Raw genomic sequence first — 24,540 nt, forward strand, 5'->3', positions numbered from 1 at the left:
TAAAAGCTTCCCTAAACAGAGAAACTGTTACGCAGTGGTTCCTCTCTTTCCTCCTGGGCCGTGTCCAGAAAGTGGTGTTGGAAGATGAGTGTTCAGACCGCTGGGTTCTCATCTGTGGGGTGCCTCAGGTTTCCGTCCTCTCCCCCATGCTTTTTAACATCTATATCGGGCATAGGCAAATTCCGGCCTTCCAGATGTTTGGGACTACAATTCCCATCATCCCTAGCTAACAGGACCAGTGGTCAGGGATGATGGGAATTGTAGTCCCAAACATCTGGAGGGCTGGAGTTTGGCTATGCCTGATCTATATGAAGCCACTGGGAGAGATCATCAGGGGGTTTGGGCTGGGTGTTCATCAGTATGCGGATGATACCCAGCTCTACCTCTCTTTCAAATCAGAAACGGTGAAGGTCCTGTGTGAGTGCCTGGAGGCGGTCAGAGGACGGATGGCAACTAACGGATTGGGGTTGAATCCTGACAAGGCAGAAGTACTGTTTTGGGGGGACAGGAGGCGGGCAGGTGTGGAGGACTCCCTGGTCCTGAATGGGGCAACTGTGCCCCTGAAGGACCAGGTGCGCAGCCTGGGAGTCATTTTGGACTCGCATCTGTCCATGGAGGCGCAGGTCAATTCTGTGTCCAAGGCAGCTGTTTACCAGCTCCATCTGGTACACAGGATGAGACCCACCCTGCCCGCAGACTGTCTGGCCAGAGTGGTGCATGCTCATTTATCCCTGCCTCATTTATTTGTTCTTGCGACCATGTTGATGGTCAATAATTATAATAATAATAATTTATTTCTATGCCACCCATCTTGACTGGGTTGCCCCAGCCACTCTGGGCGGCTCACAACAAAAAATAGTAAAAAATACAAAACTTCCCTGAACGGCTTTATATTTTAAAGAAAAGAATCTCAAAGTGGTTACAAACATACCTCAAAGCGTCAGCTAAATCAATCCAGAATAAAACGTCGCTGAAGAAAATATACTTTCAAAGCAACGCGATGAACAAAAAACATTCTCTTCAACGCTTTCAAAATAAAACATGAAGGAGATCGGGCGCAGAATGCACATTGAGCGCAGCAAAGTTAGCACACACACACAAAGTTTCGCTTAAGTGTTTTGAAATGAAACATTGCTAAAGGTGGTCCCTGGCTTCTTCCACAGCCTCTGCTTTCGTAGCTGGAGTCAGTCTGGGTCCCACCCTCCCAGGCCAGGTAAGAAAAGCCTGCGATGCAAGGAGAGATCCTGCGAGACTCACAGCCAAAATTATGGCCAAGTCTCTCTTCTGGCAGGACCCTTGTGCCTTTTGTACGCAACATACACACAGCATTCAAAGTCTCCTCCCATATCAGAGCCTCTGCGCCTGTGGGATTTCTGCCTGCAGTGCTGTAAGATGCTACACGTAACACTTAGCACCAGGAGTTAGGTAAAGGTAAAGGGACCCCTGACCATGAGGTCCAGTCGTGGCCGACTCTGGGGTTGCGGCGCTCATCTCGCTTTAATGGCCGAGGGAGCCGGCGTACAGCTTCCGGGTCATGTGCCCAGCATAACTAAGCCGCTTCTGGCGAACCAGAGCAGCGCACGGAAACGCCGTTTCCCTTCCCGCCGGAGCGGTACCTATTTATCTACTTGCGCTGGCGTGCTTTCAAACTGCTAGGTTGGCAGGAGCAGGGACTGAGCAACGGGAGCTCACCGCATCGCGGGGATTCGAACCGCCAACCTTCTGATCGGCAAGTCCTAGGCTCTGTGGTTTAACCCACAGCGCCATCCACGGCCCAGCACCAGGAGTTATCTCCGGGGTAAAAAGGAATGCTATACAGAAGGTTGTCTCTGAGCATAAGCAGAGTGGCGTTTCCACACTTCCCTGCACTCCACAATTTATCTGTGTCTCTGGGCAGACTGGAGAGTTGCAGTTTCCACCCGAATCATAAGCACAGGTTTACTCAAAAGTAAGTCCCGCTGTTTTCAAGAGGGGAACTACTCCCAGGGAGATTGTGCCAAGGAATCCAACAGGGCTTACTCCGAATTAAAGGAGGCATAGGATTGCAATTTTGCTTTTTTTGCTTATCAGCCTCATAGTTGTCTCAGGAACCATTTTTTAAACTTGATTTTTCAGCAAGAGGGAATGACAGCAATGTGTCATTTAGCAGGCTGGGAACCCGCCCGCCCCCAAGAAAATGAAGCTGCGAGGGGTTTGCTGCCCCGGTTGGATTTCTGCCTGCCTACAGAAGATCGCAACGTCGGCTCCGAATTCGCCCACTTCCACTTTCATTTCCTCCAGCGGGGGTGGAGTTTCACTTCGCTCGTTTTGAACCAAACTTTCAGGAACCGGAGGAAAAAATCGCCTTCTCCCCCACCCTTCCCCCTCTAACCCCACCCACATTCCGGAGCTCACATGATGCCTGTTTGCTCCTGATTGCAGACAGCGAGGAAGGGGAGTCACTCCGGAGTATATTAAGAGGTGGGCGCGGGCGTGTCTCTTACAGTTGCTGGAGCTGAAACTCCGTCGGACCCATCAGGTGAGCTAAAAGACTTTGTAGTTTCTTTCTTTCTTTCCCAATTCGGGTCAGATACTTCGAAAGCAATGGCTTCACTATCCATCTCTTCTTTTAATACGATTTCTGAGTCAGTATTTATAGGGCTGGAGCTGGATTTGAAATATTTAGCTGCTTACCGCAAGTTTTGGGGGGATGGCCAGCTTTTTAATTATTATCTCAAAGTCTAGGGATGTAACAGCTTGCTTAAGTCGAGGTGGGCTTAAATCGCATTTCCCTCCCCCCACGAAATGCTGGGATGTAGCTCATAGGGAGCTACAGTTAACAGCATGCTTTGCAAACTAAAATTCCCCGGATTTTTGGGGTTGGGGTTAAATGTGCTTTCAGTGTGGGGGAATGAATGAGTAGGGCTTAAAGAGTAAAGTAGAGGCAAAAAAACACCCTCTTATCACGTATAGTATTTTAGAGTTGGAAGAGACCCCCAACGGTCATCTAGTCCAACCCCCTGGAATGCAGGAATCTCAACTGAAGCCCATCAATTGAATTTTATTACAGTGGTACCTCGGGTTAAGTACTTAATTCGTTCCGGAGGTCCGTACTTAACCTGAAACTGTTCTTGACCTGAAGCACCACTTTAGCTAATGGGGTCTCCTGCCGCCGCGCCGCCAGAACACAATTTCTGTTCTCATCCTGAAGCAAAGTTCTTAACCTGAAGCACTATGGGTTAGCAGAGTCTGTAACCTGAAGCATATGTAACCCGAGGTACCACTGTATTTCGGTCACAGACCAGTTCCAGCCCACATACAATATCAAGGAAGTCATAGAACACGATAGGGATACGTTTGAGTTTGCAATTAGGTATAACAGGGACAATAGATATAGCAAATATAAATTAAAACTTAGTCACTAACATATAACCTAAAATTATCATTTAAGGCCTTAATCATTATGATAGCACAGCATGTTCCCTAAGTTTTATGGCAATCGCACAGAATTTGGCTACCCTTAACGTGATCTCAGGATCCTTGACTTCTACCAGGGATTTTAGACATTGAAGTTCAGATTCATTTGGAGATTTTTGCATAGCAGGGGTAATAAATAGAGAGCGTATAACCCCGTAGAAACGGCAGCGTAACAAGGCATGAAACAGTTTCTACCTCCATCAAACCGCAGGGAGAGCGCTCTCATGTGACCTGGAATGAGACCTTGGGCTGTTATGATTAGTAATTAGGTCCAGTCGCGGCGGACTCTGGGATTGCGGCGCTCATCTCGCTTTACTGGCCGAGGGAACCGGCGTACAGCTTCCGGGTCATGTGGCCAGCAGGACTGAGCCGCTTCTGGCGAACCAGAGCAGCGCACGGAAATGCCATTTACCTTCCTGCCGGAGCGGTACCTATTTATCTACTTGCGCTTTGACATGCTTTTGAACTGCTAGGTTGGCAGGAGCAGGGACCGAGCAACGGGAGCTCACCCCGTCGCGGGGATTCGAACCGCCGACCTTCTGATCGGCAAGTCCTAGGCTCTGTGGTTTAACCCACTGCGCCACCTGCGTCCCATATGATTAGTAATTACTCACTGACAAATGTTAACACCAGCTCAAAACAGCTTGCCATCTCAGAAATAAGCCATAAGGATCCCGAATGCCTTGGTACTCAGACGTTTTGGCTCCTGAACGCCGCAAACCCGGATATTAAAAACACTATCAAACATCAGACGTTAAAAACCTCCCTAAACAGGGCTGCCTTCAGATGTCTTCTAAAAGTCAGATACAGTGGTACCTCAGTTTACGAACTTAATCCGTTCCGGAGGTACGTTCTTAAACTGAAGCCGTTCTTAAACCGAAGCCTAATGAGGCCTCCCGCCACCAGTGCCCTTCCACCGTTAAGATTCTGTCCTTGGACCGAGGTAAACTTCGCAAACCAGGACACTACTTCCGGTTTTGCGGAGTTCATAAACCGAATCGTTCGTCAACAGGACTGTTCTTAAACCAAGGTGCCACTGTAGTTGTTTATTCCCTTGACATGTTCCACAGGGCGGGCGCCACCACCGAGAAGGCCCTCTGCCTGGTTCCCTGCAACCTCACTTCTCACAGGGAGGGAACCGCCAGAAGGCCCTCGGAGCTGGACTTCAGTTGTCCGGGCTAGACAATGGGGGTGGCTGCAATTGCTTTGTTAAACGTTGGCTATCCGGTTCATCTGTGATGGGTTTTGTCTCTCCAAAGAGAAGTGTGTGATGTTGAAACAGCTCTGCTTGAGTAAATGGTGGGGAGTCTTGCAAAATTTATCTTTTTTGGGTGAAGGTTGCAGTCCTTCTCATCCCAGAAAATGTGGCAAGGGTAGTCGTCTAGGCGTACGGCTTTGTCTTGCCAAACAAAGAACCTCTGAGTTGGAGGTTGTTTGGCAAGCCAGCCCAACTCCCAAAAGCAAAGGGTTATTGAGAGCCTTTATACAGAGTCAGCCGATTGGGTCTTACGACACCCAATGGCATCAACTCTCCAGGGTTCGAGGCCGCAACTGGGGATGTCTGGATTCGAACTCGTGACCTTCGGCGTCCAAAGCCAATTCTGCTCCGCTGAGCTTACAGCACTTCTACAGGACTCCTGAGCGGCTCGCAACTGATTCATTGCCATTCGGAGTCTGTTAGGTTCAGTACTCAAATCAAATCATATAGAGCCAGGCTGGAAAACAGAGTTGGCATTTTGCAAAAAAATAAATAAAATAAAATAAAATCCCAGTGCCAGATTGAAGACCTCTGCTCCAAACAGGGTGGATTTGATTTAAATCAAATCGATTTAAACCACAATTTAAATCACTAGTCTGTAAAACTTGATTTGCATCCTTAATTTTTTTACAGAAAGACTCATTCTTGCTGGTACAACCTTGAATATTTCCAACCAGATGAAGGTTTCGTTTTTGGAACAATAACTTTTCAGAGTGGTTTTTACAGTTATATCAAAAATTACTGATTTGGTTATTACTATTAGAAATACATGGATGATGAAATTATTGCGAGGTTTAATAAGTTGACTGTTTATACTTGGGCAACTTTTCTGCTGTACTTTGTTGGAAGGAGAAAAGCAATCATTCCTTTCATAGCAATTTAAACAATTTATTTAACTAAAACAGTAACATTATAGCAAAGGTATCCATGTTTGTTAACATGTTTTTTTTAAAAAAACGTAGACTGAGTTTTAGCACACGTGAAAAACTTAAGACAAATCCTTATTTCCTGATGAATAGCCTTTGGACTATAATGTAACTTAAAGAGAAAATCTTTTTGCTCCAAAAGCATTTTATTTTAAAAATCCAGTTTTTTAAATTTATTCATTGATTTTTATCTACCCTGACTCCAAAGCACATCTTTCCCCATGTGCAACAGATTTGCAACTAGGAAACCTTGAGCCAAGTCCAGCCACACGGCCTTGTTCGCTGTCAAGGAAAAGAGGGGGGTGTCTTTATTTTATTTTTGCAAAGAGACTTGTAAGCAGCCTGTGACACAGGCAGACATGATTCTTCCCCCATCCCGAATCGACCTTCTGGACCTTCTGAGCTGCTAATCGCACGTGGCTGCCTTATCTCCCGGCCTCCAACCAGGGAATGTCTTTGTGGCCCTGGATTTTACCCCCAAGATTATCTCTGTATGTGTGACTCAAGAGAGTTTCTCATTCCTCCTTAGCTGCAAGAATGTCGTCCTCAGAAGGTGACGCTGCCGCCTCTACAGTAACTGAAGAGCAAGACCCGAAAGTAAGTGGCTGGTTTTGTTTTTCCCAACGATTTGTCTCTCCAGTATATCTGAAGGAGCGTCTCCACCCCCATCGTTCTGCCCGGACGCTGAGGTCCAGCTCCGAGGGCCTCCTGGCGGTTCCCTCACTGCGAGAGGCCAAGTTACAGGGAACCAGGCAGAGGGCCTTCTCGGTGGTGGCACCCTCCCTGTGGAACGCCCTCCCATCAGATGTCAAAGCGATAAACAACTACCTGACATTCAGAAGACATCTGAAGGCAACCCTGTTCAGGGAAGTTTTTAATATGTGACATTTTAGTGTATTTTTCATCTTTGTTGGAAGCCGCCCAGAGTGTCTGGGGAAACCCAGCCAGATGGGCGGGGTACAAATAATAAATTATTATTATTATTATTATTATTATTATTATTATTATTAATTTTGTATAGTTCAACTTTCTTATAATTTCTGTTTGGTATGTTGTTATAAACAAAATCTGCACTGAGCCCGGCTTCGGCTGGGGAGGGTGGGATATAAATAAAATTTATTATTATTATTCTTCCCTTATGGGGTGTCCAAGAGCCTATATAGAGTCCTTAAGTGGGTTCCCTATCGGTAGGAGAAAATAACAGAGGCCAGCCAGAGAATATTGAGAAGCAAAGCAGCTAGTGGGCCTGATCTTTATTGATCTGTTGCAACAGGGTGCTCCCCCCACACGCAGGAAAGGAGGAGGACACAGAACCAAGGTGCGCTTGCCCTTATATAGACATTTTAAAATCCCTGCCCTGGAGCAACAGACCACCCCCAGAAACATCATACATACATCACAGAAGGGGTGTAGCCCAAGACCACCCCCCACAAACATCATATCTGCATCACAGAAAAGGTGATCTACAACAGAAATCTGAGTGCGTTGTTTTATCTCCTGTCTGGCAGGTTACCTGTTAATGGTCACTTGATTGGATTGCCTGGGGAGCCTGGCCAGTCTTTTGTAATGATAAATACTTAGTTCCTGAGCCAGGTCACAGGCTCACCATATTCATACACTGACATACCCTTAAAACAGGATTTGTGAACGAAAGGACAATGGGGAGGCTTTTCCATGTTGTAGCTTTTCCTGTCTGCCAGGTTATCTGATAATGGTTGGCAGAAGCAGGGACCGACAACGGGAGTTCACCCCGTTGCGGGGATTCGAACCGCCGACCTGGTTTCCCCAGCCACAAAGGTCAACACCAACACTTTGAATTGTGCTCGGAAACATACTGGGAGCCAATGTAGGTCTTTCCTGTGTTATGTGGTCTCGGCGGCCGCTCCCAGTCCCCAGTCTAGCTGACGCATTCTGGATTAAGCGCTGGAGGTTGGCGTTTCAAAATCTCTGCCTAAATGCCATTGCAGCAAAGTGGCACAAAGGCAGCCCCATATCACGGGAGCAAACGTCAAGTGCTTGGAATGGCTTGTTTCCAATGAATTGCATTCAGTGGGCTGCATTCACAACCCTCGCCAGGCCTGACCGTCTTGCGGAGCAAAGCTGAAATAACGAAACTGTCTGGTTCTACTTAGTGGCAAAGGTCAGCACCGAACCTTTGAATTGTACTTGGCAACGGCAGCCAAGGAGCAGATTGATAGGAGCACATCTGCAAACATTTAAAGTGCATTACTGCGGACTGTAAGGGACGCGGGTGGCGCTGTGGGTTAAACCACAGAGCCTAGGTCTTGCCGATCAGCAGGTCGGCGGTTTGAATCCCCGCGACGGGGTGAGCTCCCGTTGCTCGGTCCCTGCTCCTGCCAACCTAGCAGTTCAAAAGCACGTCAAAGTGCAAGTAGATCAATAGGTACCGCTCCGGCGGGAAGGTAAACGGCGTTTCCGTGCGCTGCTCTGGTTCGCCAGAAGCGGCTTAGTCATGCTGGCCACATGACCCGGAAGCTGTACGCTGGCTCCCTCGGCCAATAAAGCGAGATGAGCGCGCAACCCCAGAGTCGGCCACAACTGGACCTAATGGTCAGGGGTCCCTTTACCTTTTTACTGCGGACTGTAGTTAACTCCTTCTTCCCAAGAACTGAAATTCCCAGCTCCTTTAAACTACAGTTCCCAGGAATCTTTGCCGGCGGGGGGAGACAGAAGTCGTGTGTTTTAAACGCACATTGGATGTGCTTAAATGTATGTCCTGTTGCGTTGCCAGTTGAGGGACCTCCAAGCGCGTCTGGTGTTTTAATTTGTGTGTGTGTGATAATTTTATTATTAGAACTCTGTCCATCTGACTGGGTTGGCCCAGCCACTCCGGGAGGCTTCCAGCATATACAATAACACTATAGAACATGAAACATTAAAAAAAAATCCCTATGCAGGTCTGCCATGAGGTGTCTTCTAAAGTTCTTCAGAGCTTTGCCAGCTTTGCCAGTTTACAGTGTCATTAGCCTGACTAGCCAGCAGTGACTTGTAGTTCATAGACAGCAAATGATTCCATTGTGAGGTCAGCTGGCCCGAGAGATGACAGTGACTGTCTTCGGCTTGAGTCACGATTCGAACTCAGGACGGTCTAATCACTGTATACGCATGACAGCACACTTTTTTATTTTTCATTGCCATATTTTTCGCTCTATAAGACGCACCAGACCACAAGACGCACCTAGTTTTTGGAGGAGGAAAACAAGAAAAAAAATATATTCTGAATCTCAGAAGCCAGAACAGCAAGAGGGATCGCTGCGCAGCGAAAGCAGCAATCCCTCTTGCTGTTCTGGCTTCTGTGATAGCTGTGCAGCCTGCATTCGCTCCATAAGGCGCACACACATTTCCCCTTACTTTTTAGGAGGGGGAAAGTGAGTCTTGGAGAGCGAAAAATACGGTAATTTTTATTGACGTTTTTATCACTACAAAATTAACAGAAAGAAAGAAACGTTTCTTTCGCATGACAGCGCAGTTGTTTTCCCTCTGCCCATCGACCTGCGAGTCACACTGCCCTGGTTAACCGCAATTTCTAGTTTTTCTGCAACTTTTATTGAGGGATAAACGCCATGCCGAAACTCAGAACGCCAAATCTTCGGCAGCTGTGGGCTCCTGCGGAGAACTAAACTGCTCTTCTTTAATCCCCTTTTCTGGCTTCTACATTCAGAGGCTCACAAATGGACTAGAGGCCAGAGTTCGAGTGACGCTGCGTCATGAAACTCATGACTCCCATGCTATCTCTCGCCCCAACCTACTTTATGAGGTGAAATGTCCAGGTTTCACAATCGGCTTTGATTTATTCGTTTGTTTGCAAGGGGACTGAATTGTGACAGCCCAGACTTCTGCTGCAGCAGCGCTGGAAAAACTTCCTATACGCTAGTTTCCTTTTGCAGAATCTCTTGTCTCAGATAATATTCCCTCCTTGAAGCCGCTGAGACCCTCAGAACCCCAGCTGGCCTCGTGGAATCATAGTCAGAAGAGACCCTAAGGGGCATCTATTCGTATTTCCCAAAGGATTATCAACAAATAATAAAGGCGTCTCCCGCAAAAGCCCTAGGTTTATATATCTGCGTTAATATCTTCCATTATTCTTCTCCTCCCTCCCCAACCCAAAAAACCCCGGTCAGAATGTAGCAGGCAGGGTCTTGATGAATCTAGTTTCACCTCTTTCCATACTTTAACGCAGTTGTTCTGGAAAAGCGCTGCAGTTTTTGTGTGTTAACCAAATACCCAAATATGCCAACTTTTTCCCACCCCAATGCCCGTTTCGTTTTGCAGATTTTTTTGGCCCGGATTTTAGTTTTATCTTTGTTGATATAGAATACAGCTAAGTCTCCAAATTGTTTTATCTCCCTTCTTACCTGAGACACTGAGGTCCAGCGCCGAGGGCCTTCTGGTGGTTCCCTCGTTGTGAGAAGTGAGGTTATAGGGAACCAGGCAGAGGGCCTTTTCGGTGGTGGAGCCCGCCCTGTGGAACGCCCTCCCATCAGATATCAAGGAAATAAACAACTGTCTGACTTTTAGAAGACATCTGAAGGCAGCGCTGTTAAGGGAAGCTTTTAATGTTTGATGCTGTATTGTTTTTAACACTCAATTGGGAGCTGACCAGAGTGGCTGGGGAAACTCAGTCAGATGGGCGGGGTATAAATAATAAATTATTATTGGGACGGCGGTGGCGCTGTGGGTTAAACCACAGAGCCTAGGACTTGCCGATCAGAAACTCAGCGGTTCGCATCCCCGCAATGACGGGGTGAGCTCCCGTTGCTCGGTCCCAGCTCCTGCCAACCTAGCAGTTCAAAAGCACGTCAAAGTGCAAGTAGATCAATAGGTACCACTCCGGCGGGAAGGTAAACGGCGTTTCCATGCGCTGCTCTGGTTTGCCAGAAGCGGCTTAGTCCTGCTGGCCACATGACCCGGAAGCTGTACTCCGGCTCCCTCGGCCAATAAAGCGAGATAAGCGCCGCAATCCCAGAGTCGGTCACGACTGGACCTAATGGTCAGGGGTACCTTTACCTATTATTATTATTTACCGTCCTTGTATTTCCCAAGGGTTGATCAATTAACAATAACCGTGTCGCCCGCAAAAGCCCTAAGTTTATATATCTGTGTTTACATCTTCCATTCTTTTTCTCTTCCCGGTCAGAATGTCGCAGGCAGGGTAGCTAACCTCCCACTGGTCAGTTCCGCCTACAACATGGTCTCTGCGGCGTATACATCCACGAAGGAAAGCCATCCCTATGTGAAATCCCTCTGCGACGTGGCTGAGAAAGGCGTCAAGACCATTGCTTCGGCGGCTGCCAGCGGCGCTCAGCCCATCTTGAGCAAACTCGAGCCCCAGAGTGAGTGGCCTGCCCATTTTCCAGGGATTGGGGTGGGTTTTTTTGCCAGGGGCGGGGGGTTTTTTCCATCCTGCTTGCTCTGGTAGTAATGCGGCATTTTGCATTTCTGCTGTGTTTTGGAGGCAAACAGGAGACCTTGCCTTGATGATGATAATAATAATAATACCGTAAAATGAATGAATGAATGGAACTGGGATTTCAATGAATGAATGAATGGAACAGGTTTCCTGTAACCTCACTTCTCGCAGGGAGGGAACCCCCAGAAGGCCCTCGGAGCTGGACCTCAGTGTCCCCTCTGTGAGATGCCCTCCCATCAGATAACAAGGAGATGGGTAAAGCTACAACCTTTAGAAGACATCTGAAGGCAGCCCTCTATAGGGAAGCTTTGTAACATTTAATGTTTTATTATGTTTTTATATGTTGGAAGCTGCCCAGAGTGGCCAGGGCAACCCAGTCAGATGGGCGGGGTACAAATTAATAATAATTATTAATTAATTAAGAATGTGAAAAGGGAAAGAAAAGTATACTATATCGCCGAAAGAATTAACAATTATAATTCCATACATTCTTCTCTAATATATAGATGTTATTGCTATTATTCCTCATTCAGTTTCATCAGCCAACGAGTTTGCCTGCAAAGGGCTGGACAAGTTGGAAGAAAACCTGCCGATTCTTCAACAGCCCACCGATAAGGTAAATAGAGACGTCCTTCCTGGGGGGCAGGGTTCACTGTTCCCTCTTCATGCGTCCAGGGAATTCTGCAATGTGTATTAACACTGCAACGTCCTCCAGAGACCTGTCAGGAGGAAGCATGGACCAAGGGTACCAAATAGTATGGGAAACAGCCCTACTAGAAAAATTAACTAATAAACTGAAACTGACACGGGGACAAACAGAAGAAGACGCCTTCACCCCAGTATGGCTCCCCTTTACAGTGGTGCCTCGCAAGACGAAAAGAATCCGTTCTGTGATTCTCTTCGTCTAGCGGTTTTTTCGTCTTGCGAAGCAAGCCCATTGGCGGATTAGCGCTATTAGCGGCTTTTAGCGGCTTATCTGCTGATCGGATCAGCTGATAAGTGGCTTAGCGGCTTAGAAAAAGGGGGGGAGGGGGAAAAAAACCCAGCAGGAACTCGCAAGACATTGTCGTCTTGCGAAGCAAGCCCATAGGAGATTTGTTTTGCGAAGCACCTCCAAAACGGAAAACTCTTTCGTCTAGCGAGTTTTCCGTCTTGCAAGGCATTCGTCTTGCGGGGCACCACTGTAGTCAGTTAGGACCTAATAAAAGGTCAATGGCTCCCCTTTATCACATACACAGCCCAACAGGACAATGACAATAATCCACCAACAGCATACAAATCAATGTGGCTAACCTGATCCAAAACACCCACCCACCTCACTCACACACGAAAACAAAGACCACCACAGCCAATCACAAGCAAACAACCACACCTTGGCCAACCCCAACCTCTCTCACCACCAAAGGAACACAAGCGAACAACACAAGCAACACTGACACCAAACTCTACATACATTAAACATAATAGAAACACCGCCACCCAACCCCACCCCTATCCATCTTCCCTCTCTCCACCCCCTCTCTTTTTTCCTTTTTCTTTTCTTCTCCCCCTAACGCCTCAACAAATGAAATGGATTTGTAAAAATGTTACATGAAAAAAAAATACGAGGCACTACACTTCTGTAAAACAAGAAAATCCTGAATAAAATAAAATAAAAATAATAAAAAACACTGCTATGTCCTGGCTTGGTTAAACAAGTTAGGGAAGCATCCCAGGAAGAGATTAAGGGGGGGGGACTACAGACTTGATGTTCGTTTTAAGTGCATGCAAATAAAAACGTGAACATCAGACTGGCTGTTGGATCCGGGCCGCCAATTTATTGTTTATACCCCGCCCTATTGCCGAAGAATGGATGCTTTTGAATTCTGGTGCTGGAGGAGACTCTTGAGAGTCCCATGGACTGCAAGAAGATCCAACCTCTCCATTCTGAAGGAAATCAGCCCTGAGTGCTCACTGGAAGAACAGATCCTGAAGCTGAGGCTCCAAGACTTTGGCCACCTCATGAGAAGAGAAGACTCCCTGGAAAAGACCCTGATGTTGGGAAAGATGGAGGGCACAAGGAGAAGGGGACAACAGAGGATGAGATGGTTGGATGGTGTTCTCGAAGCTACCAGCATGAGTTTGACCAAACTGCGGGAGGCAGTGGAAGGCAGGAGTGCCTGGTGTGCTCTGGTCCAGGGGGTCACGAAGAGTCGGACACAACTAAACGACTAAACACCCCGCCTATCTGTCTGGGCTTCCCCAGCCACTCTGGGTGCGGCTCCCAGCAGAATATTAAAAGCGCAATAAAACATACGAAACTGCCAAACTCCCTAGAGGTCTCCTACAAGTCTCCAGATGCGTTTCAAACGCATGGGTTAGACTAGAAAGGGGGATGATGAGAGTGGAGGCTTATATCCACCAACATCAATCTATAAATGGCTGGCATTGAGTCTGCTCCCCTGAGGAATAGCCCCACTGATCCTCTGCGACCAGCTCCAGTCAGGCTGGCAGACAGCAGTCCTGAACACCCTTTAGCAACTGGGTTTTGCCCCTCAAGCCCTTCTAAGCCTGGGCTTGGGCCAGGCAAAAGCTACGGTCAGGCAAAGAATCATAGACACCGAGAGAGAACAGGACTGCTCAAGGTGCCCCGGCTATAAAATTAGAGAAACTAAGAGGTATCCAAAAATGCAAGAAGGGCTTTTACACTAGCCAGAAGTTCGGCTCTGCCCTCGCCCGTCCTTTAAAGGATCCTTTAAAAAAGTCCCATATGCTCAGAGACTTTGCTCCTGTTCATTGGGGGAGATAGGAAGCCCAGGGCACTTGCTCTTTAGATGTCCCTTTTATGAAGAGGCACGGAATGAGACCATTGATCCCCTGTTGGTGAGGCTCGCTGACCTCCCGGAAAAGCAAAAATGTGACCTTTTCCTGTTAGGCAAAGATCATAAGACGACCCGGATGGTCGCCAGATTCTGTGTAGGCACAGACCATCCCCTGACTCAAACTAGTTTAAGAAAATCCCCAAACTTGGTTCCATCGGTGACTCCGGGTCATCTCTCTGCTTTAGCTTATCTTAAAGTTTTAAGTGTCTATACGCTTATCGCATTTATAAATTTTAAATTTATTGTTCTACATTGTTTCTTCCCTTCTGGGATTGTACCCCCAAGTGTGTTTCATAAGCTGGTCTCCGGCTGTAATAAATTATCTATCATCTATCTATCTATCTATATCTATATCTATCTATCTATCTATCTATCTATCTATCTATCTATCTATCATACGAAACTGTCCTCTAGATCTATCTATCTATATCTATCTATCTATCTATCTATCTATCTATCTATCTATCTATCTATCTATCATATGAAACTGTCCTCTAGATCATTTCAGGCACCAAAGATTTGGTGACCTCCACCATGACGGGAGCCAAGGACGCCATCAGCAGCACGGTCTCGGGTGCGAAGGACGCCGTTGCCAGCACCGTGACCGGGATGATGGATCGAACCAAGGAGGCGGTCCAGGGGGGCGTCGAGATGACCAGGTCCGCGGTGGCCAGTGGAGTCAACACAGTGATGGGCTCCTCGGTGGGGCAGATGGTGACCAGCGGGGTGGATGCTGTGCTGGGGAAATCGGAACAGCTGGTGGACCACTACCTTCCCATGACAGATGAGGAGCTGGGTGAGGACCTGCATGCTTTCAGCTTTCCACAGAGTTGGAAAAGGCCCTGGCAGTCATCTAGACCAACCCGGGAAGAGCTGCCGGGTTGTCTCCCAAGGCTGACAATCTCAGCAAGCAGAGATTATGGGGCAAATCGCCTGCGACCTAGGGTTTCTAAAATGGGCTTTGTTTAGTGCTCCTGGGAGAGCCCCAAAATTCTTAACAATAGCCCTGCGAGGGAGACCGCTTCCATCTCCATAGAGCAGTGATAGTAATAATTTATTACTAATACCCTGCACATCTGTCTGGGTTTCCCCAGCCACTCTGGGCGGCTCCCAACAGAATATTAAAAATACAACATAACATCAAACATTAAAAGCTTCCCTAAACAGGGCTGCCTTCAGATGTCTTCTAAAAGTCTGGTAGTTGTTTATCTCCTTGAAATCTGGCGGGAGGGCGTTCCACAGGGAGGGCGCCACCACCGAGAAGGCCCTCTGCCTGGCTCCCTGTAACTTGGCTTCTCGCAGCGAGGGAACCACCAGAAGGCCCTCAGAGCTGGACCTCAGTGTCTGGGCAGAATGATGGGGGTGGAGACGCTCCTTCAGGTATACTGAATTAAAGTTAATGCTTAATACATTACTTCTGGTCAGTGAGCCACTATAGCTGCCGGAGAGCTGTGGAAATTCAAGTCCCAGGCTTTTTAGACTCATCTACCCATGTACCCATCTACGGGGACGCACGTGGCGCTGTGGGTAAAAGCCTCAGCGCCTAGGGCTTGCCGATCGAAAGGTCGGCGGTTCGAATCCCTGCGGCGGGGTGCACTCCCGTCGTTCGGTCCCAGCGCCTGCCAACCTAGCAGTTCGAAAGCACCCCCGGGTGCAAGTAGATAAATAGGGACCGCTTACAAGCAGGAAGGTAAACGGCGTTTCCGTGTGCGGCTCTGGTTCGCCAGAGCAGCGATGTCACACTGGCCACGTGACCCGGAAGTGTCTTCGGACAGCGCTGGCCCCCGGCCTCTTGAGTGAGATGGGCGCACAACCCTAGAGTCTGGCAAGACTGGCCCGTACGGGCAGGGGTACCTTTACCTTTACCTTTACCCATGTACTAGGGGTGCGGGTGGCGCTGTGGGTTAAACCACAGAGCCTAGGACTTGCCGATCAGAAGGTCGGCGGTTCGAATCCCCGCGACGGGGTGAGCTCCTGTTGCCCGGTCCCTGCTCCTGCCAACTTAGCAGCTCGAAAGCACGTCAAAGTGCAAGTAGATAAATAGGTACCACTCTGGTCGGAAGGTCAACGGCGTTTCGGTGTGCTGCTCTGGTTTGCCAGAAGCAGCTTAGTCCTGCTGGCCACATGACCCAGAAGCTGTACGCCGGCTCCCTCGGCCAATAAAGCGAGATGAGCGCCGCAACCCCAGAGTCAGCCACGACTGGACCTAATGGTCAGGGGTCCCTTTACCCATGTACTATTTGAAATCCAAGGGGAGCCAGATGTGGATTATTGTTTTCCAGCTCTCCTACACCACTAGGGTTTTGCCTCAGGTGGCAAACTGTCTCTGGCCGGCCCTGAAGTGTTTCCAAGAAGACACTGAAAGTTCTTCGGTTTTCTCCTAGCTAAACTGGCCACCGCCGTCGAGGGTTTTGAAATCGCCAGCGTGGAGCAGCAGAAGGAGCAGAGGAGCTACTTTGTGCGCCTGGGGTCTCTCTCGGCCAAGGTCCGCCACCGAGCTTACCAGCACTCTCTGGGCAAGCTGAGGGATGCCAGGCAAAGCACCGAAGATGCCCTCACCCAGCTGCACCAAACCATCGAGCTGGTAAGAAGCATTCTGGGCAGAGCAAGGAGATGGGGCAGCCCAGATATTGCCAGGCTCGCAACTCCCATCAGGGCCCCCGGACGGCATCAGCGGTTTGCGGAGGGGTGGCAGTAGTTTATTTATTTGTTTCATTCATTTATACACCTCTTAGTTGTGGAAACTACAACCTCCAAAGCTGTTTGTTTGTTTTTTTAAAAAGATATTTTATTAAATTTTCACAATAGAAGACAAAAAGAGTACAAAATCACACAAAACAAAAAACAATACAATACAAAAATACAGACATAAAACATAGCTAAACCAAACTTCCATAACCCTCTTTCTTGACCCCCTCACATCCCCCTTTCCTGTGTTCCCATTTATCAAATCATGTTCAGCAATGCTTCACCTTCTCTCAGAATTTGTTTTAAATCAACCTCCAGAGCTGTTTGCAGAAAGCTGAAAGGCTAAGAATAGAGAGAACACAACAATGTTCAGCTCTTGCAAGATTTTTCTTAATAATAATAATAATAATTTATTATTTATACCCTGCCCATCTGGCTGGGCTTCCCCAGCCACTCTGGGCGGCTTCCCAAAAAACATTAAAATACTGTAATACATTAAACATTAAAAGCTTCCCTAAACAGGGCTGCCTTCAGATGTCTTCTAAAAGTCTGGTGGTAGTTGTTCTTTTTGACATCTGGTGGGATGGCGAACGTTCCACAGGGAGGGCGCCACCACCGAGAAGGCCCTTTGCCTGGTTCCCTGTAACTTGGCTTCTCTCAGTGAGGGAACAGCCAGAAGGCCCTCGGCGCTGGACCTCAGTGTCCGGGTAGAACGATCGGGGTGGAGACGCTCCTTCAGGTATACTGGACCGAGGCCGGTGTACTGGACTGAACCCAGTGTCTTAAAGCCTCCTATAAGTTTGGAGGATTGTGTTCAGTTGCTCGGAGGAGACCCATTGGAATCAATCAGCCCGTTTATGGCCATTGACTTCAGCGGGTTGAATATGACCTGGAGTTTTTTTTATATAAAATTGAAATAATTTGTATATGAGTTTACAAGTGTAGAGTTGTAACAATGCAAAATACATATCCATATTTGGAAATTTCTCTGAATCTCTAGACTTCCCACCTTTCCCCTCCACGGGTCCTGTTATAAACCTTTTCTACAGGGTATTATTTCACCATCCAAATTTTATGTCTCTCCATTTTATCTGTAGTGTCTTCTACATTACAGGTGTTCTTGCAATCCTGATAATGTTCTCATCTGCTTACAGTGGTATCTCAAGTGCTGTATTTTTCGCTCTATAAGACGCGCCAGACCACAAGACGCACCTAGTTTTTGGAGGAGGAAAACAAGAAAAAAAATATTCTGAATCTCAGAAGCCAGAACAGCAAGAGGGATTGCTGCGCAGTGAAAGCAGCAATCCTTCTTGCTGTCCTGGCTTCTGGGACAGCTGCGCAGCCTGCATTCGCTCCATAAGACGCGCACACATTTCCCCTTACTTTTTAGGAGGGAAAAAGTGAGTCTTATAGAGCAAAAAATACGGTAAATAAAAAAAAAATCCCATCCTTCATTGAAGTTTTGGTCTTCTTGGTTCCTTGCGCTTCCTGGTCAGTTTTGCCATTTTGGCATAATCCAATAGCTTAGTTTGCCATTTTCCCCTGGTAGGGACTTTGTCTTCTTTCCATCTCTGGGCTAATAACATCCGCAAGGCTGTCGTCGCGTACATAAAAAGCCTTTTCTGCTCCTTTGAGATCTCGATACCTACAAATCCTAATGAAAAAGCTTCTGGGTTGTTGTTTTTTATATAAAAATTATTTTAAACATTTTTTCCAATTCATTGTACAGTCGTACCTTGGATCTCAAACGCCTTGGCTCTCGAACAAATCGGCTCCCGAACAATCAAAACCCGGAAATGAGTGTTCTGGTTTTCAAACGATTTTCGGAATCCGAACATCCGGCACGGCTTCCGATTGGCTACAGGAGCTTCCAGCAGCCCATCAGAAGCCGTGCTTTGGTTTCCGAATGTTTAGGAAGTCGAATGGACTTCAGGAACGGATTCCGTTCGACTTTCGAGGTACGACTGTATATCATTTCCCAGAATGCTTTGACATCTTTCCACAGGCCCTGCAAGACAGAGCTGTTCCGCCTGGCCTTTGGTTTGGACTCAGTCTGACCCTTATGCTTCCCTCCCCTTATGGTAATTTTACTGGTGTTAGCCGCCCTGAGCCCCGCTCTGGCCGGGGAGGGCGGGGTATAAATAAAATTTATTATACTATTATTACCTTACACGTCCATGACATATGGTAAAAGGTGCCTGGAAACTATTCTGGCTGCAAAAGGGGCTGCTGTTGATTGTCCTCTTCTGAGCCAGTGTAGTGTAGTGGTTAAGAGCAGTGGACTTGTAATCTGGTGAACCGAGTTCGCTTCCCCGCTCCTCCACATGCAGCTGCTGGGTGACCTTGGGCTAGTCACACTTCTCTGAAGTCTCTCAGCCTCACTCACCTCACAGAGTGTTTGTTGTGGGGGAGGAAGGGAAAGGAGAATGTTAGCCCCTTTGAGACTCCTTAAAGGTAAAGGGACCCCTGACCATTAGGTCCAGTCGTGGCCAACTCTGGGTTTGCGGCGCTCATCTCGCTTTATTGGCCGAGGGAGCCGGCGTACAGCTTCCGGGTCATGTGGCCAACGGGACTAAGGCGCTTCTGGCGAACCAGAGCAGCGCACGGAAATGCCATTTACCTTCCCGCTGGAGCGGTACCTATTTATCTACTTGCACTTTGACATGCTTTCGAACTGCTAGGTTGGCAGGAGCAGGGACCGAGCAACGGGAGCTCACCCCGTTGTGGGGATTCGAACCACTGACCTTCTGATTGGCAAGTCCTAGGCTCTGTGGTTTAACTCACAGCACCACCCGCGTCCCTTTGAGACTCCTTAGGGTAGTGATAAAGCGGGATATCAAATCCAAACTACTCCTCCTCCTCCTCCTCCTCCTCTTCTTCTTCTTCTTCTTCTTCTTCTTCTTCTTCTTCTTCTGTCCTCCCAGATGGAACATGTCAAACACGGAATGGATCAGAAGATCCAAAGTGGTCAGGAGAAGGTTCTCCAGATGTGGAAGCAATGGAGTCAGAAGCAGTCCCCCGAGCTCAGCCAGAAGAACATCCCTGAGCCCGAGGTAAGTCGCTTTTGGAAGGTCCCCGCCGTGTGTCCCAGCCTTTTGCAAAACCTTGACGTGCTCTTGCCCTCTTCCAGCAGATGGAGACCCAAGCCTTGGAGGTCTCCCGCGGCCTGGCCCAGCAGATTCAGTCGGCCACCATGACGTTGGTCTCCAACCTCCAAGGCCTCCCAGCCAACCTCCAGGAAAAAGTGGGCCTCCTCCGCCAGAACGCCGAGGAGCTCCGCGTGGCCTTTGTGTCCGCCAATTCCTTCCGCGACCTCTCCAGCGCCATCTTGGCCCAGAGCAGGGAGAAGGCCTCCAAACTCCGCGAGCTGACGGACGAGTTGATGGACCACGTGGCGCACAACGCCCCCCTGTCTTGGCTGGTGGGACCCTTTGCTGCGTCCGGCAAGGCGGAGGAAGAGGAAATAGAGATGCAGTAGTAGCATATAAGAATGCCAGACCCTTTTTAAAAAACATATACCGTATTTTTCGCTCTGTAAGATGCACTGGACGATTGGACGGACCTACTTTTTAGGGGAGGCTCCCCGCTCTCCTGGGGAGACTTCATTCCATGGCTAAGCTAGAACAGCCAGCGGGATCCCGCTCACTGTCCTGGCTTCCTCTTTAGCCGCACGCAGCCTTCATCCCTTCCTGGGAGAGGCTGCGCACGGCTAAGGCTCCCCCAAGAGCCACGCTCCCTTTAAAGAGCGTGCGGAGTGTGTGCGCGGCTCTTGGGGGCTTTTCCCTGAGGAGGGAGAAGGGCAGCCCCCAAGAGCCGCACACACGCTCCACGCGCCTCTTTAAAGGGAGCGCTGAGCAGAGCCTCCCGCCTGCATTCACTGCATAAGAACCACACACATTTCCCCTTCCTTTTTAGGAGGGGGAAAGTGCGTCTTACAGAGCGAAAAATACGGTATATATATATTTGTTCCCAGCATCTAGGCAGGCCTTGAACCAAAGAGAAGACCCAACTCCAGGACACGTCCATTTCGTTCTAGAGCAGTAAATTTGAGAGGGAGTGTTTTGAGGGGTTGCTGTTTTTGCCTCTCTCTTCAGCTTAGCTGAAAAGTCATCTTGGACTCAACTCCTTGCGCTTTTCTGTGCCCAAAGAAGGGAGTACTTCTTGCTGAGTGGTGGGCCATGGGGTGGACCACAACCTAGTTAAGAGCAAATCCCATTTTCTTCTCCTTTCCTCCCAAAATACTTTCCTCTAAGTAAAGCTTAATTGACTGATCCTAAATCTCAAGCCAACGGAATATTTGGGTGGAGGTGAAATGGGATTGCTTCCTCTCGGCCATCCGTGTGTCCCTTAAAGCCTGTATTGTGTATGTTTCTTGTATGGAATTTGTCCCACGACTTCCTCCTAGCTCCACGGTCACATTATGTACACTCCGTGCCTTGATTCGTAAATAAAACACTTGTCGCATTGAAAACACGAGTCGTCGTGAATGAGCAGGGAGGTAGGCAGCAGTCTTGCTGGGTCAACAATCCATGGGGGCCACCCGTGAGGTCCTTTGGCGGACTTGCTGGCACCTCCAACTTCCCATGGACTCCTGGGGGAGGTGGAATAGTGAGGAATAGAACCTTGATGGCGGATGACATAGAATCATAGAATCATAGAGTTGGAAGAGACCACAAGGGCCCTCGAGTCCAACCCCCTGCCAAGCAGGAAACACCATCAGAGCACTCCTGACATATGGTTGTCAAGCCTCTGCTTAAAGACCTCCAAAGTAGGAGACTCCACCACACTCCTTGGCAGCAAATTCCACTGTCGAACAGCTCTTACTGTCAGGAAGTTCTTCCTAATGTTTAGGTGGAATCTTCTTTCTTGTAGTTTGGATCCATTGCTCCGTGTCCGCTTCTCTGGAGCAGCAGAAAACAACCTTTCTCCCTCCTCTATGTGACATCCTTTTATATATTTGAACATGGCTATCATATCACCCCTTAACCTCCTCTTCTCCAGGCTAAACATGCCCAGCTCCCTTAGCCGTTCCTCATAAGGTGGGAAAGATCCTGCATGCAGTTCAGCATGAAGTTGGCTGAACTGTGGAAACTGGAGGAAGTTGAGGACTTGGACCAGCCCAGAAAATGTCATAAACGTGTGGGGAATCTTAAGGATTGTAGGAAAGGGTATATTGATTAAGTATTATCCTCTAGTGAGTGATTTAGCAGAGTAGATTCCCCTCAATATAGCTGGAAGCTAGTTTGGAGATTCGGGAGGACCTTAACAAATAAAATGGCAACCCCATTTTATCAATATCAAATTACAATACCCATCCAAATATAAATCAACTATACAACCCATTGAGGGACGCGGGTGGCGCTGTGGGTTAAACCACAGAGCCTAGGACTTGCATACTGTTTATTTTATTGCATTGTGGTTGGGATTTGCCCAGATTACAGACTCCCATAGACCATAGCATAAGAAGTGCTGGTCTACTGAATTTTTCCATTTGAGTTGTTTTACCCATGGTGATGTAGCCTATCACAGTCATTAATAATAGTGATTATTCAATAATAATAAGGCCGGGCCTCCCCAGCCATTCTGGGCAGCTGCCAACAGAATATTAAAAACACGATAAAGCATCAAACATTAAAATGCCTTCTAAAAGCCAGGTGGCTGTTTATTTCCTTGACATCTGATGGGAGGGCGTTCCACAGGGAGAGCGCCACCACCGAGAAGGCCCTCTGCCTGGTTCCCTGTAGCCTCACTTCTCGCAATGAGGGAACCGCTAGAAGACCCTCAGAGCTGGACCTCAGTGTCTGGGCTGAACGATGTGGGTGGAGACGCTCCTTCAGGTATACTGGGCCGAGGCCGTTTAGAGCTTTCAAGGCCGACACCAACACTTTGAATTGTGTTCGGAAACATACTGGGAGCCAATGTAGGTCTTTCAGGGCTGGCGTTATATGGTCTCGACGGCCGCTTCCAGTCACCAGTCTGGCTGCCGCATTCTGGATTAGTTGCAGTTTCCGGGTCACCTTCAAAGGCAGCCCCACGGAGAGTGCATGGCAGTAGTCCAAGCGGGAGATAACCAGAGCATGCACCACTCTGGCAAGACAGTCCACAGGCAGGGAGGGTCTCATCCTGTGTATCAACTGATTCCTTAAAGCAGCTTTAGCATGTAGCTCCTATGGGATGGGGAAGTGGGACAAAGAAAAATATACCCAAGGAATTTCCTAGTGATTCCTGCTTTTGGGGAAGAAGGCATTGGGAGACTGAATGCCCCATGGGATTTTGAACCATGGAAGCAAGAGTTGAGTTCCTCTTTGTCTAACATAACATACATGTGGTTCATTTGGTGGGCGTTTTGCTAATCCAAAATATGTGGGGATTTTGACGCTTAAATGCTCCCCACAAAAGAAATTTATGCAAGGACAGTGGTACCTCGGGTTACAGACGCTTCAGGTTACAGACCCTGCTAACCCAGAAATATTACCTTGGGTTAAGAACTTTGCTTCAGGATGAGAACAGAAATCGTGCTCCAGTGGCAGCGGGAGGCCCCATTAGCTAAAGTGGTGCTTTAGGTTAAGAACAGTTTCAGGTTAAGAACGGACCTCCGGAACAAATTAAGTACTTAACCCGAGGTACCACTGTAGTTCCTTGCCCCCGGGGCAGTTTCAGCCGGGCCGAACAAAGCAACCGCGTTTTTGGCAGCTGAGGGAAGACAGAAGCAGGCAAAATAAGTTGGCATTCTGCCTGTCTTCGAAACGCTGAATAAACAGGTGGCCCCAAGACAGACTGGTCTTCTGGAAATGGTGCCGTTCCAAGCCCTGTGGGTTACCTACCCTTTCCCCCTCTGCTTTGCGGTTGTGACGGTTCCAAGGCGTCCCCTTTGGAAGGGAGAGCAGGGGCCCAGCGCCTGATCTGTGACGTCACAGCTATGACATCACACCGCATCATAAGGGGGAATGGATGGAATGGTGAGGGAAGCTGGGGCGTGCTGCTCCTCAGCCGGGAGAGTGCAGATCTCCTCTGCCTGCATGGGAAATGACGTTGCCTTGGTGATTCCATGATTTGCGCCCTGCCAATTGGGCTGAGATCATGGCAGATAGTGAGTAGGAAAGCATACTGTCATCTCTCTCTCAGTGGCGTAGCGTGGGGGGTGCAGGGGGGGCCGGCCGCACCGGGTGCAACATTTGGGGGTTAGGGTTAGGGGGCGCAAATCCACGGGTTAGGGGGCACAAATTACTTGCCTTGCCCCGGGTGCTGACAACCCACGCTACGCCACTGCTCTCTCTATCTCTCTCTGAATTATAGGATAGTTGATGATGGCAGGCCTGGAACCATCTCTGTGTCTGGCCTTCTAGATGCACCTACCTGTCGAATCTGTTTTTTACCTTCCAGATCCCCTCCCCACGGCCCCCAGAAATACCTCTAACACTCTGGGAAAGGGATACGTACTTGCTGTGCTTCCACCCCACTTCTCCTTTTTTTCTTTTCCAAATTACACTCAATCCCACAGATAATTCCTTTTCCCATCACCATCCACCCCCTCACCCCCCCATTGTGTTAGACTTCCAATCTACTCAATTGCAATTTCTTCCCACTTCTGTTACTTTCTTTCGCACACCTTTGACCTAATTTCATGCTCCTTTTTCTATTACACATTATTATCCATCTTATTTAGTATTTCAGTATTTAAAATGGAACTTGTTTATTTTAATAGTTCTGATTTTTCAATATGGTTTTGCAAGGATCCTTTAAACACCTTCCAGTCCCTGTCTATCTTCTCTTTTGAGATCCTTCCAATCTCTCCCATTGTTTTGGATATATTGTGATACTCCAGTAATTTGGCAAGCCACTCTGTTTTTGTCGGTATAATACCACTTTTCCAATTTTTCGCAATCAGTAGCCTTGCGGCTACTGTTGCGTGTAAATATA

At 48.2% G+C, this 24,540-nt stretch overlaps 1 protein-coding gene across 2 annotated transcripts; it reads left to right on the forward strand.

Moving 5' to 3' along the window:
- Positions 1-2,348: 2,348 nt before the first annotated feature.
- LOC309522876 (perilipin-3-like) lies at positions 2,349-21,091 on the forward strand. Of its 2 annotated transcripts, none has more exons than XM_082206535.1 (8): positions 2,349-2,518; positions 6,170-6,237; positions 10,799-10,994; positions 11,605-11,687; positions 14,431-14,728; positions 16,317-16,516; positions 19,545-19,673; positions 19,754-21,091. In XM_082206535.1, the coding sequence occupies exons 2-8, from the start codon at positions 6,178-6,180 to the stop codon at positions 20,096-20,098; spliced, it is 1,311 nt and encodes a 436-aa protein (XP_082062661.1). In that variant the 5' UTR covers positions 2,349-2,518; positions 6,170-6,177; the 3' UTR covers positions 20,099-21,091. The 2 variants fall into 2 exon arrangements, with proteins under 2 accessions (XP_082062661.1, XP_082062660.1); XM_082206534.1 differs by having other exon boundaries at positions 2,353-2,518; positions 19,751-21,091.
- The last annotated feature ends 3,449 nt before the right edge of the window (positions 21,092-24,540 follow it).

Source organism: Podarcis vaucheri, assembly GCF_965113315.1.
Source record: "Podarcis vaucheri genome assembly, chromosome: 18".
Taxonomy (NCBI): domain Eukaryota; kingdom Metazoa; phylum Chordata; class Lepidosauria; order Squamata; family Lacertidae; genus Podarcis; species Podarcis vaucheri.